The sequence below is a fragment of the Strix uralensis genome, chromosome 1, assembly GCF_047716275.1.
Source record: "Strix uralensis isolate ZFMK-TIS-50842 chromosome 1, bStrUra1, whole genome shotgun sequence".
Classification (NCBI taxonomy): Eukaryota; Metazoa; Chordata; class Aves; order Strigiformes; family Strigidae; genus Strix; species Strix uralensis.
This window is the reverse complement of record NC_133972.1, coordinates 128,136,200-128,150,583: the sequence shown is the minus strand read 5'-3', so window position 1 is coordinate 128,150,583 and position 14,384 is coordinate 128,136,200. Positions and strand designations below refer to the sequence as shown.

General features: G+C 39.2%; 1 protein-coding gene across 17 annotated transcripts in view; it reads right to left on the bottom strand.

Moving 5' to 3' along the window:
- Nucleotides 1-14,384, bottom strand: part of DTNA (dystrobrevin alpha) — a 197,066-nt gene that overhangs the window by 84,020 nt on the left and 98,662 nt on the right. For all 17 annotated transcript variants that reach the window (XM_074880572.1, XM_074880576.1, XM_074880451.1 and 14 more), the window contains one exon: nt 12,236-12,316. In XM_074880572.1, the coding sequence (XP_074736673.1) occupies nt 12,236-12,316 (81 nt within the window). The remainder of the gene's footprint in view (nt 1-12,235; nt 12,317-14,384) is intronic.

Below are 14,384 nucleotides of genomic sequence, written 5' to 3'. Positions count from 1 at the left end.
TGAATGTAATTTTAGAGCCTGGCACAACTCAGATTGTGTGTAACAACCCAAGGCAAACCAGCTTTTAGAAAACAGGCGGGACACAGTGCACAAGCCTTCTGGTAGCCGCATTCCTGACCACAGGATGGCACTACTGGGTATATTTTAGTAAAGGCAGCACACATTTGCTATAACATGTTAACTCTCTACTGGTGCAATGTCAAGTGAGCTAACACAAATCAAAGGCTGTGCATCTCTGCTTCTGTCTCCAGAAAATGGCCTTGTCTGTGTATTTTGTTGAATCAAGACTATGAGCTTGGAGATTTGGTGGTGTGGATGTCCCATACAGGCGATCGCGTGTGATAGGCAAACAATGCCAAGCCCGTGCAGTGGGAAGGGCAAAATGTCTTCATGTTGAATGTCCTTATACAGTGATAAAATCTCCTCCAGAAGTATGTTTCTTCAAATGCCAAGTCTGACTAATACTACATCTTTCTCTCTTAAATAGCTTCAGTTTTTTTCCTTTGATACAACCGCTGCCAGCTCCCTCTATCCCCCCTAAAAAACTCCCCGTGCCACAAGAAGACTACAGCTTGCTTTGGCACTGTTACCAGCAAAAAGCAAATGTAAAGTGAATGTAAATGTTAACAAATTGGGTTATTTATATTTTTCATTAATTTTGAAGCAGTATGTTACCAACTCTAAGGATACAGGGTATTATCCCCAATCTCATATTAATTGCTGTTTTCTTTAAAAAACAGCTTGTGATGACAAGAGAATACATAATTTAACAGTTCCTTATAACAATTTCTTCCTTCAAGGCTATAGAAAACAAGCTGAAATTATATTGTCAAAGAACAAAGGTCAATGAAAAAGAATGAGGACCTATTATACATTTAGAACTGCTTGAAGACAAAAGCCCTCCTTGGCCCACCCATCTCCTGTTTTTCAGAGTTTGATCCATGGCTATTTTGTCTTCTGTAATTATTTTTTTTCTAATCATTTAGGGTTGGCACGACTGTAAACAGTAACACAAGGTACAGAATACTAATGAAATGTGAATTGTGCATTTTCTTGAATATAAAAGATGTAGTATTTTACATGTATACATATGCTTAAGCTGATCCTTATTCTATTAATTTAAATAATTTCTTATGTAATGCGGACTGAATTTGGCCCATATTATTTTCATTTACTAAAAATAATAAGAGAAATACTTAAGATGAACTTAATGCTTGGGTAAGCTGCCTGATACCAGAATTGCATTTTTCACCCAAAGAACAGAAGAGACATACTAAAGAGTCGTGGCATATGCTTCTCTCTTCTGAAGAGTTTGGGTCAATCCAGAGGGTTTCTGGGACAAAATTCCAATACCAGCCTCAGATGTTGAATGCGAGAGCATTGCTATGAAGTAGAACACTCACGTGACACACAGGACTTTGGTGAAAAAGCATTTTACGCCTGAAGTCATAAGGACAGTTCAGATTCTAATCTCATTTAACCTTTTGCTGAGATTAGTAATGGAGGTGCTAATTACTGCCATAAATTCAAGCTTTCATAGGTATTTAAACACCTATTACATTTGAAGACAACAAGATCTATTTGCCCAAAAATCTTTTGGGATCCAAGTTGTAATCAGCTTTGAGATAAGGAGAGATGGACCTTGGTATCCAGAAGATAATTTTTTTTGGTATCAAATTCATTTGAGTAAACAATATTTCAATCAGAGAAACTGTAGAGAATATTTGACTCAACTCTGACTTTGTGTTCACACAATCTTTCCACATTTGCCCTCCTGCCATTACTCATATTCAAAGCAGTCTTCTGCAAGAGCTACTCAGTGCTCCAGTTCCCCGTCTGATTTGCTCAGTAACCAGAACGCCAGTATCAGGAGGCAATTACAGTGGCTCCCCATGGCAGCAATTTGCAGTATCATGCACTAAAACTTCACATCTCTTAAGAAAATAGGTATGAGGAATAGGCCAAGAAAAGGAGAAAAGCTCCAGCTGACACGAACATAGCTTGACAGTCAGCAGCAGTGAGAAAGGAAACAAAGCTGCAGAATGTGGAATGACAGATAAATAGGATTTAGGTGAAGTCCCACACATCTATCCTTCCTCCTCCTCTGTGTGACAGAAGCTCTTTAATGATATTGTCAGGGCCCCTAGATGGAGTAAGAGTCCCAACATACATGGCCACTTATCTGTCATACTTTATTTTACACATGCAATAAAGATATCCTGCAAATCCAAGACAAAATAAGTTTCAAGGCAAAATATAGATGAATGAAATGGGGAAAATTAAACTTGGGGAAGATCAGTGCCTGAACAAGAGATGCAGTATGATACCAGTGTTGGCTTCATTTATCAGAAAATGAGTTCAACCTCCTCAAACAACACACACCAAAAGACTGATTCATTCCTTTCTTTGTGCCATAGTAATGTCAGTGAGTTCAACAGAGTTACTTTCAATTTACTTTCTGTCAGGAAAGGAGACATCCATCTATCCATCCACATGGACAGAAGAAAACGCTGAGCATACAGAGAACTCCTCCTGGAATTAGCCCACACTTTTCTCAGTAAAGGGACAAAAACTGCTCACAAATACCTTCATAAAAATCCATTGCAGCCAACAACAATATCACATATATAATTCAGTCTGAATTCAGCCTAGGAATGCCTTAATTCAGCACAAGGAAAACTGCTCTGTAAAGCCGTTGTATATCACAAACATTAACGCCAGGAAGCTGAATGTTCATTGTGTAGAGTCCCAGAACCATATTAATAACAGTGTGCACTGAGGACATTATATTGTGTGGTCTCTTCACACTTATAAAAGCAGGAAATTATTTTTATGGTCAACATCTTCTGTTCTCACAACTTGTTCTAGCATACCAGATATATGCTGTACGAAATCTTTCACTAAGACTTACAGAAAATAATACTAGGTGCAGCTGGTGGGTAAAAAATATGAGCTAATGGTTAAGCTAAAGCTTCTCTTTGAATATTCTGGGTGTTATGACATTGATCTATATTGTTAGAGGTACATAAACTGACTTTTGATTTAACTCTGAAAATAAATGGTCATGGAAAAAAACACTCTTTGGGATTTACAGAAGGAGAGAATTATAGTAAAAATTATGTCAGGTCCCACACTCTGACTTTCCTTCTGTGGACTATCTGCTGTCTTCACCCTGAGGAAGCCCATAATTGCTGAGAACATTCACCATAGACAGCCAGTGTCCCTGCTGGCTCCACAGCGGGTTTATTTGTAAAAGTCACTGGAGACAGAGGCTGAAAGGGAACGAGGAAGGACTGGAGACAGATCAGACTGCCTATGTGAGGCTGTGACGGAGATCACTATTTAGGCAGGAAGATGGTGCAGACTGTGTGGTTAAGGTGGAGGAAAGCTGTGTAGTGCCTACTAATTCTCCAGAGCTGAGTAACAAGAGTTAAAACCAGGACAGGGCAAAAAGACCTCAACAAATATCCCAACTCAGCAGATGCAATGGAGAAAGACACTTGGAATGCAATGCTACAACACAGATAGGGCAAAATGCTGCAGTTTACCTCCTCAGGAAAACAATTTTCTGCAAGGACATAAAAACTGCCCTTTACAGAAAACATGTATGGACTGAGCTCATGTATCACTCCTCAAGACTTACTGCTTTGAGTCAAGAATATAGAGGTAGGGCTTGTTCAAGATGATGGACTGAAGCTCCCTCAGAACAAAGGACAATGATCACCAAACTCACAGATATCTACTCCAAGGATGACCTTTTACTTTTTCTTCCCCATTTTCGCATAAAAATGTTGTCATACGGCAAAAAACTAAGAGAATGACCAACATGCGACAGGCATTAAGGTACACTGCTTAGTGAACTCTGGCACATTATGGAGGTGCTCACGTGACATCAGGACAGACCCAGCAAAACACCCAAATGGGATAGACCAGAACAGCCCAGGGAAAGGTAACAAAGGCTCAAGTGTAACAAACGGTTTGCCTGAAGAAAGATGCTTGGAGCCAAGAGGGTAACAGGAAAGGAGACAGCAGCCAAGAGAATGAGGGTTGCAGAGAGAGATAAAGCAAATGTCACAGATAATGACATGAAGCTGAAGAAGGTACAGGGAAATGATGAAGGAGACTTTAAAACAGCTACAGTTTGAGGGGAAAAACAAGAGCATGAAAGAAGAAAAAGCTCTCACATGAAGAAGCAGCATCCCTCAGAAGATACGGTGATCCTGTGATCGTGAAGGTATCACTTTGTTTCCATGAGATTGTATGCCTGCATGTATTTCGTAATTCTTAGACTGTCTAGAAGAGTACTAAGCTAATAATAATTTATTTTCCTTTGTCTGAAGTGTTCATTAGGAGGACCAATGCAAAATAAAATGCAGAAACTTTCTGGTTTCGGGTAACTAATCCAAAGCCTGCCAGACAAAGGTGACTGATGCCTGTTACCAGTAGCAGATGTTCAGAGACATCAGTGGGCAACTGAACAGACTGTCCAACCTTAAACCTGCATCAGGAAAGCCATCAGAAATAGCACAGTGAATGGCAGTTTTCACAGAGTTCAGGAAGTCAGTAAGAAGAGATTTTCAGCTATGATCCAATTACAAAAGCTGTCTGCATCAAGGCAGGGCTGAGCCACCTGTGTAGCAGAGGGCAGCATGTAGGTATACTTGGGACGTGGCCTAATCTACGTGTCTGTCAACTTCTGACTCAGAGGAAGCCAATTCAGTGATTTTCATCTGTAAAGGACAAAATAATATTAGCTGACCATCTTCTGCAACTCAGTTTTTAACAGAAGCCACTTGGAATCATGGGTATGTTTGAAAAATAGCTCTCCAAGCAAATGAAAATGTGAGAGTTTAAGATACATATCCTTGTTTGGTTCACTCTTTTTGACATTAAAATGAATTCCAAATATCTACTGATAGTTCTTGTATCAATCTTGTACAAGACAGACTTGCCATGAGACAGTGGTAGCCTTTAAGATCAAATACTCAGGGACATCTGAGATACCACAGCCCTTTTACGTAGTAACAGTACACTTCGTGCTAACATTGAAGAAAAGTCTGAATAGCAGTCCCTCAATGAACACGCCAAATTTACAGGTTATATGTCAGCTCTCTAACAGCTATTATGATCTGTCAAGTATATTAATAAACTCTTACACTTAAAAGGAAAAGAAAAGAAAATCTGAACCCATTTTCAGGATATTGTGCTGTGAGTGAACACTTACAGACTAAAATCATTATGAAGGATTTGTCTGCAGGGAATATGCTAAATCAAGCCCTTTCGAACTTTTGATTAAATAATTGATGCATAATGCAGAATGTATAATATATGCATCCTTTCCCCATAGTTGCCTGGAAACCCATATGGAACGGTACTAGCAGCTCCAGGAGCATTTAGTCTCTAAGTCGCTTGTAAAGACAAAGGAACAAAAAAGTTTTTAAAATCATTAACTCATCTTTCTTTCTATTATTCAAGTACTGCAGGATACCAGAATTAGTAACTTACACAATGGTATCATGACTCTTGTAATATAGAGTACTTTTTCTTTTTTTAAAGCTGTATCTCTTGGAGCCATGTGAATAATGTCATTCACTATAAGTGAACTGTAAGACTCAGCTTCTGTTAAAATAGAAAACAAAGAACACAACTAATATTTCCAGCCTCTATCTTTGTGTAATAATAAGCAGATTATAGAATATCCAAGACAGTCAACAGAGAATAAAAATAAGAACCCAAAAAGGTGGGTTATCTTTCCAAATTATAGGATTTTTAAGCAAATCTCATAGAAGACTGATCACTGAGGGTTTAGAAGAATATGAGAATGCCATGATCACAAATTCAAGAGGCAGACTGTTTTCCCAGGAAATAATGTTTCAAATTGCAGCCAAGCAGACCTTTTGCTCTTCTCAAGTAGGCAACATTGCTTGTCATTCAGTTTGATTGCTCTGTGACCCAGCTTGAATCTGTCTTGTGCTTTACTGCTTCCAAGATGGAAAGAAAAACATGATAAAAACCAACAGTGAGAACAGAGCACTAACCATGGAAACCTACAGTGATGAAGGATTAAGTTATTTAATCTAAACAATTCTGTAATCATGAAAATTTCGTGGCTCTGCTTCTAGTGGTCATCCTGAGAAAAAAAGAATGAAGGGCAAGCACAAAATTGCACAGGCTATACAGTCCTTGAGAAGTAAAAGGCAGAATACTGAGAATTAATGCCTCCTGCCATGGCAGGGATCTTCACAGGATTCTTGCACACTGAGGATCACACCATCAAGCATTTCTTGTGCACTCCGTTTCACTTTAGAGAAAATAAATACTTGATGAGTCAAAGAATGGATTTATGCTACGGTGACAAGAGGTCTCATTTAAGGCAAGAGAAGCGGTTGTCAGTTTCCAAATAAATTAACATATAAAGATGGTGGTTAAGTAACAACAGGACAGACTGGAAGACTTCTGAACATCCTCTAGCTTTGTGTTTAGGGAACTTTTCTGGATATGTAAGACCAGTGCATATGTTGTCATGCAGAACAGAAAGTTGAACCTGGATATCCTGTTGACTTCCTCAGCCACTGGATAACACAGAGGCCACAAAACCATTTCCAGTGTGCAATCAAGACTTCCATATCCTTTCCTTTCACTGTAAGTACCAGACACTGTGACTTTTCAGTTTGTGGTGAATCGCATATTGAATGGGATGAGACAAAATAATATTTTAAGTGTCAGCCCAGTATAGAAAAAAACACCCCAAATTCTAGTAATTTTATTTATGTTTAATCAAATAATTTTTAAAAAGTGCTTGCCATCCTGTCGGGAGCCAGTAGCTCACACAGGCTGATATCTTTTGATACCCAAATTGTCAGTTTCTAGGACAAAACCAGTTTCAGCAGCTTGCTGTAGCGTTACAAGAGGTATAAGAGCACAGACGGAAAAAAGCTTTAAGAAAAGCATCTAAAAATAGTGTGTTTACAATAACTGTCATTCATTTTCAGTGGGAAATTATTATATTTCAGGAGGGTGAGAAATTATTCTACTTAAAACAAATGTAAAAAGGCAGATCAGATCAGAGAGGTGCCCAAGAGCATGTATGGAAATTAAGCTGACATGCCCAAGTGCCTCCACTGTGACTACTTAAGCCCAGAGGAGGTAGGAGGAAGAGCGGGGTGGAGATGGAGGAGACTGCCTTGGACATTCACAAGGTTTCCATCACAGTCATGGCAGCTGTGTTCCTGATGTGGAAACAGCTGTACTATGACTTGGATAAGACAAAACAATGGGAAAAAAAAAATCACTTACAAGAATATTGAAGGGAGAAACAAAGACACTGAAACCCTGAGGTGTTGGGATTAAACTGCCAGAGAAACAAGCTCCCTTTTTGTCTGCATTAATTAAGCCACATATTACTATCACCAGCACGGCTTTAGGTTCAAACTTTCAACTGTCGATAATTTACTGTGATCTAGGGAAATCAGTAAAATCTGCTTTTTGCAGCCAGAATCATAGAATAATGTCACAACCATTCATGAAAGTTCATCAAGGACAGCAGTAGTTTTCCAGCTGTACAGTTCTGTATTAGTGAGTGATGTTTAATGGTATAATGGTTTTGATTACAATACATTGTTATGTTCTACTCCTGCTGCCACCATAGCCCAGAGGGAATTTGCATGTGAACATGATTTTTCATTTCAGCTTGTTAATAAATTCACTGAAAACCAATATTAAAATAAAACAACTGCACAATGATCACTGGGGAATTGTGCTTTTTGGTGTTTCACGAATACTGGTGAATGTTGAGGGATATGTGTAACTGCTGTCATTGGTCCTTCATGCCTTGTTTTAGGAAAGCCTATCATGCTTCTGTGTCTGAATGCTATGGATAAACAGCTGTAAATCAACCTCATCAAGGTGGCATTTTCCTGGTGGTGAGGGGAGCTGAGAAGGGGTCTGCATGGTGAGAATGTGTATCAGGTGCTCCAAAAACCTGCTCCGATGGACTGGAGGTGAAGTGAAGGATGATACCCTAGTGTTTGACTTTGTCAGAGTAATAGGTTTAGTAGTTTTTCAAGTTCTGTGACTGTTGCAGACCTCACAGTGCTCACCCGTAGTTTTTCCATTTCCCTCCTTGATTCTTGCAGTGTGCACTATTTAGGGCCACCTTTAAAGCACATTTAGAAAATTTAGATGATGAAATCAGCTATTCACATTTTGTACTTTTTGTACAGTACAGACTGGAATAAACATGTAGCAGCATGTTTGATCAGCTTTCTGCACCTGCTTCCTATCTGCTTTTATTATCCCAAATAATGAAATTTAACGACAAATTATTAGCATGCTGCTATTTCCAAGACTATATTCCACACCATGATCCAGTAGAGCAGCCACAGTCACCTCCCACATTCTGAGATGTGAAGATGACATAACCACCAGCAGTGTTTTCTCCTGGTTCTGTCTGTCCAACGCTTTTGGCATTCATTTGGAATTGTTCATGCCCAAATCTCAAGATCTTCTCAAGACTCGCTTTTTTTCTTTTTTTACAGAAGTAGTGTCTACATCTTGTGTTAGTGTTTATAACTAAGAGAAGACTACTGCTACTGCAACAGATCTATTGCTACAGGAGTTCTGCAAAGTAATAAGCAAGTAGCCTGCAATCATCTCTTTATGTACCCACCACATCCTCAAAGGTACCTACATTACCTACAGAGTTTCTCTTTTCATTACTTCCAATTTTAGAAATTGTCAGCAGAAATAGAGAAGCATAAAATGAGTTTATATTCATGGTGCACTAATAAAGCTTCCCAGTTTTCAGGATTTCTGCACGTATAATTTTGTGGGTCTCTTGCTTTCGGGATTTCTGTTGCATATCTCATCCCATGTTTGGGCACTTAGCAGATTCAGAGGTGTGTCAACAATAATTTGCAAATGTTATTGTTATTTATTTGTAGCATTAACATAGGCAAAGGGGAATGTTTAAATTTGCAGGGATTTTTCTTTGAAAGATAATATTAGAGCTTTTTCAAATTTATCTACTTATCATTTTCTGAGTTCTTAAGAATTTCTCGCTTTTCTGAAGAATGAGGCTGGACTGGATTCAGTTCTATCCTGTTTGACAAATAACTGCAATGACTGATATTGATTTTTCTCACTTTGCTGATTTTATTTAAACTGCCTGTTGGTTTAAATGCTCAGAGAGATTTTTATAAAAGAAATGCTTTTCACATGCATAGTAGTTTCCTAAAGCTTTATAGAATTATCAGAAAGACATGTATTTGCAATTTTGAAGACTGTTCGCTAAATATTTTAAAAGTAGTCTTCCTCTTCTGAAAATGAAATAATTCCATGGAGCAAATAATTTGATCAACAGTGTTAGTACTCAAAGTGGAACATATGTAGTGGTATTCTGGTAAATGGTGGTAAACTGTCACCTCTTCTATAATCTCTGGCCAGATAGTTTAACTAATCTCAGGAGAAAAGCTGCAAGAGAGAATGGCTTTTAGAATACGAAGGCACTTTTGCCCATTGCACACTGCCTACTTCACCAGTAAAACCCAGCCAGCTGCTGAAGGTTTGAGCAAAACAGCCTTTTGTAGTGAGAGAAGAATTCACAAAGGGAGGCCAGGAGATGAACCTGTGGCTGTGTCTGCATTAAAGACAGCAGAAACAAACAGTGTATTGTTTCTGATAAGCATAGCTGCCTCCTAAATGATATCCTGTGACTGTCTATGCTAATGGGCAGCTTTGGGTAAAAGAGATGATCTTAATAAAACCTCTGCTCTGCTTTCCTTGGAACAGCCACTTCTGGCACTCAAAGCAGCTCTCTGCTTTCATCCTCATACACCTTCAGCCTGTAGCCGAGAGCAGCTCCCTGCAATTTATTAAATTAGCTCTTTAAAAGAACCCCATAAATACACTCTTTCCAAGCAATTTTTTCCTAGTAAGTCTGGGCTGGTGTGCCAGGGCAGGGCAGGAGAGCACAGCTAAAAGAAGACAAGAATGGCTTGAGTGACAGGAGGTGCTATGCACAGGGAGTGAAGCAGAACTGCCTTTGAGCTTTTTCTTTTTATATTCTCCCCTAAATGAAACAGCTCAGATGCAGCAGAAATGGTTTTTTCCCATGTCCCTTTTTTTTTTTTTTCCTCCTGAACTTACTATTAGGTGGTGCATAATGGCAATTTCTGTACAGAAAAAAAAAGAAAAGAAGAGTAGCTGACATGAGCTGGAGGTCTGATATTAACCATTTCAGGCCAGTGCTCAGTTCAGTGGCTCTATGTTTAGAAGCTCTGTCTTGGACAGCCGTTGCTTGAAATCACATCAGGTGAATGAATGGCTTCTTCTCCCACTAATAAGAGAGAGCCATCTGGGAGAGCAGCAGTCTACCAGAAACAACCAGAAGAAAACTGTACTTGATGGTGAAATGACGCACACAATTCAGCCCACTCCAGAGCAACAGGCATTATTCCTTAAGTTGCACAGAACCTAATTCTTAGGACAATATTTTAAGTTCCTCCTTTTTTTTCCTTCAGAAGAGGTTGATACAATATAAGTCTTGATATAAGACCAGCAAATCACTTCTCCTAGGTTATCAATGGCAATCAGAAGACAAGCACTATCTGTGAGTGACTTGGCACAAGCTGGCAAACTGAAAGGCGTGTGTATCGGTTCTCTACGAAGAGAAACAATAGTTCCACAAAAGCAGATCACAGTTGCTAAATAAGAGGAACAAAGTTAAGATTAACCACCAATATTTTTAGGCCAGCCACTCCCAACAATGAAGCTACTGCACCCTTAGGTTTTTATTCACTTGCTTTGTATACAGTTACTGAAGCAATTAGTGTTATGACTTTGCTATCACTGTCAGCTTAATTGGATAGTCTTGTCACCTCAGACTACTGTATTCCGTTACCATAAAAATTAAGTGAAAATTTCATCCACTTAAACCTAAAATTTTAAAAAATAAAATAAACAACTGAATGCAATATAATAGTGTCTTTCAAGCATTTCCTCCTGAATGGGAGAAGCCAGCTGTTGGGCAGGTACTAAACCCCTCCTGGGTTTGTGTCTGGCAGCCTGCTTATTATAATGTGATACTAATCCTTCAATCCATACTTCAGCTAAACACATATTAAAAACATGAGAAATGGGCTGCAGAAGCAATTGAACGACCAGCTCCATAGCTAATAATCCAATAAATACTCTTCAAAGTCTTTTCTACCACAACTTGGCCTCTCCAGTATGTTTGGATGGCATAAGCGAAACATTTCCGTAACACAGATAGATGTAACCTCAAAACTAGGAACTCTCAGCAGGGCAGTTAATCTCTATCTGCAGTGAGCATTTCTTAACATACTTACCACTGTGTGCAGCACAAGCGTACTGAGGCTGTCATTCTAGTATAGATATGAAGACTAAAAAAACTAATTTTCTCTGCATTAGTCCTCTCCCTACTGCTACTGCTACTGCTGACAAGAGTTCCCCTGGATAGGATTTTTTTTTTTTTGACTTGTTGTGGAAAGGTCCGGTAAAACGCATAAACCAAAACTCCCCATTCTAAGTATTTGCATACTATTTTGGATAGAGAAGAAAGGATACAGTCCGTTACAGATTTTATATGTATTTCCCCTTTAAAGTTGACAGCACATGACTGTGCTAATAGAAACTGCAGCTGTAAAGGAAGAAAGACTGAACCTCAGAAGAAACATTAAAAAAGTCACTAATCAAGTGGGAAACTTCTCAAGAACAAAGCCTAGATGGAGGAAGATGGACATGCAGAGATTAGAAGAACTTTCACCCTCTTAGAAGAGATGTTTCCAGCTAGCCTTCTGGAAAAAAGGGGGCTGCCTGACACTGCACTTACTTTGCTGCACCCCAAACAGATGAGGACTGGAAACAGCATTTCTTTTCACGCAGTTGCTATAAAATCACTTGATTTGCAGGATCTTGCTGGAACCCACAAATGTTATTTTACAAGAAAACTGGAGAATGTAGTTAACATACTTATTAATTAAAGCTGTGGCCTGCATCACAACCCATCCTTCTATGACTGAATCACTGGCATGTTTTGAGACAAGCTCCTTATATAAACAGGTTAATATTTAAAATCTGCCCAGGCACTCTGACTAGTGTCCTTCGCAGTGACAGATCAAATAGTCCTGGTTTGTGACTGATATGAAAGACAGACTGGGGAGTACAGTAGAAAGCTAGTAACAACGCTGTATGAAAGAAGAGCTGACATACTTACAGTTGCATTTCTTCTGAACAAATCTAAGCTTGCATGCTGTTCGGTAGGTGGACAAACGAATGCGATCCAGATCTTGAGCCCCTAGTGGAAGAAAATAACAGCCACATTTGTATGGAATATGACCTGTGTGTATCTTTGCTAGCAGGGAAGCCAGAGAACAAAGAGGACACATGAGCTAAGTCTGTTTAATAATTTTCAAGGCTCTCTCCTTCGCAGGGAGAATAGAGAGGGGCGAGGAGAAAGAAGGGGAATGGCAGGAGCTACAGTGTTAAAAGACTTTTATAAAGGAAAGCAAGGAATAGTCAGCCCACTGTGTCTATCACTTTGAAGAACAATCTGGTCAAGCTGCAGGCTAAAAGACACACTGGCCAGGCTCCAACAGCAGGGAAAACCTCCATCTAATTTTAATACGTAACAAAAAAACTCGTAACAAATATCTTTGGCTGACATGCCAGATCAGAACAAAGTATTGCCAGCAAACCAAATTAGAAAAAATACCATGCCATAACAAAAAGACTGATACCAATCTGCAGAAGGGGGCAAAGATAATGCAAAGGGTGTGAGGCCTTTCTCCACTTTACGGAGGTGTGTTCTCTGCAATGGAGACCAAAAAGGGTCAGGTCTCTGCTTCACACATAGCTTGGCCCTGGCTGCTGCAACTTAAAGATCTGGCAACATTTCCAAAGCAGCTGTCCAGGAGATGGGTATAAACTGACTGCACATACAAGCGCGGTACAGAGGGACCAGGACGGGGGCAGAACCTGGCACAGTGTCTTTAGGCCTCCTGCTGCTGTGTACCACTCATAACACTTCCCAAAATCCTCAAAAAGAAGATGAGAAGATTATGGTTTAAATCCCTCTCCTTCTTGGCTGGTATGTCTTACATAAAGAGGTGTTGCCTCACAGCTACAATATGGCCTATGAAACCAAGACTGCTTATTAAATTTATCACACATTTCACAGAAACACATTAACTTAAATTTTTGTGTATTTGCTTTTTCACTGTGGTTATCCCTGCAACAGGAGTAAAACCTGTTCTATTCAGTTGAGCAAGTTACCAAGTTACAAAAACAGAGTTTCTTAAGGAACAGTCCACACGAAACACATTCAAACAAGGTACAGTCAGGCTGTAAGAGAAGTGGACTGGAATATGGCCCTATTCTGCTTTTACACATGCATCCTGAATGCTTTCTTTAAGATTCATCTTGACATTACTAGATTGGCTGCTCAGCTGCACTGTTGTACATATGACCATGTCAGCATTGTTCACCCACACTTTCTTAAACAACATGTCATCCTTTGGACCCAAATTTTTCAAATGTGCTCTGACCTGTGAGATGAAAATGAGAATGATACTCTCCTCTCTCCCCAGATTCTGCTCTTTTCTTGACCAGATTCTCTCACACCATCTTTCCAGGGCTTCCAGCTACTCCCTTTTGCCAGTTTGCTGTCTTAAAACCATCTGCTCCTGGGAGAAGCTACTCTTAACTACTTAACATCAGGTCTGGGAAGTTTTTTTATTTTTTTCATCACATGCTTTATTGTTAAATTACAGAGGTTTTTCTCTTATCCATTAGTATCCCATTGACAGCTTTTGGAAAACTTCTTTACTGGTAAAAGGGAGGCTAACACTTGTAACACAGAGTTTTTCCTTTTTTAATAGGACCAATGAGTAAGATGAATTTAACTTCTTCCCTCTTAACTTTAGTGAAAGCTCCTAATAAAAGCTTCCAGTGCTACTTTATAGAAATTCAGCCTTTTAACAAGATGTAAAGATTCAAAGCAAAGTGAGACTGGCTCAATGAGCTTCCTAGGTTGCAATATTAATCCTAAATAAATAAATCTGTAGGCAATAATGTCGCTTTTTTTCTTTACTATTTACTCACACAGTGGATGGTATTATTTTGATATTCTTTTGGGAGTAGGTGTTTTTGCCGATAGATCTCTGGAACAGACAATTTAATTTTATCATGATTCACATTTTGCCGCAGTCAGAGATCTATTTGTCAAATAACTTCTGTGGAAAAGTGACTTCACTTACATGGAGAGTCCTGAAAAACAAGTGGAAAGATGTGCAGGACTGAGCATGACAAATGAGACTGTGAATTTGTAACTTGCCTACAGGATTGCCAGTGGCCTCTCCTTCTTT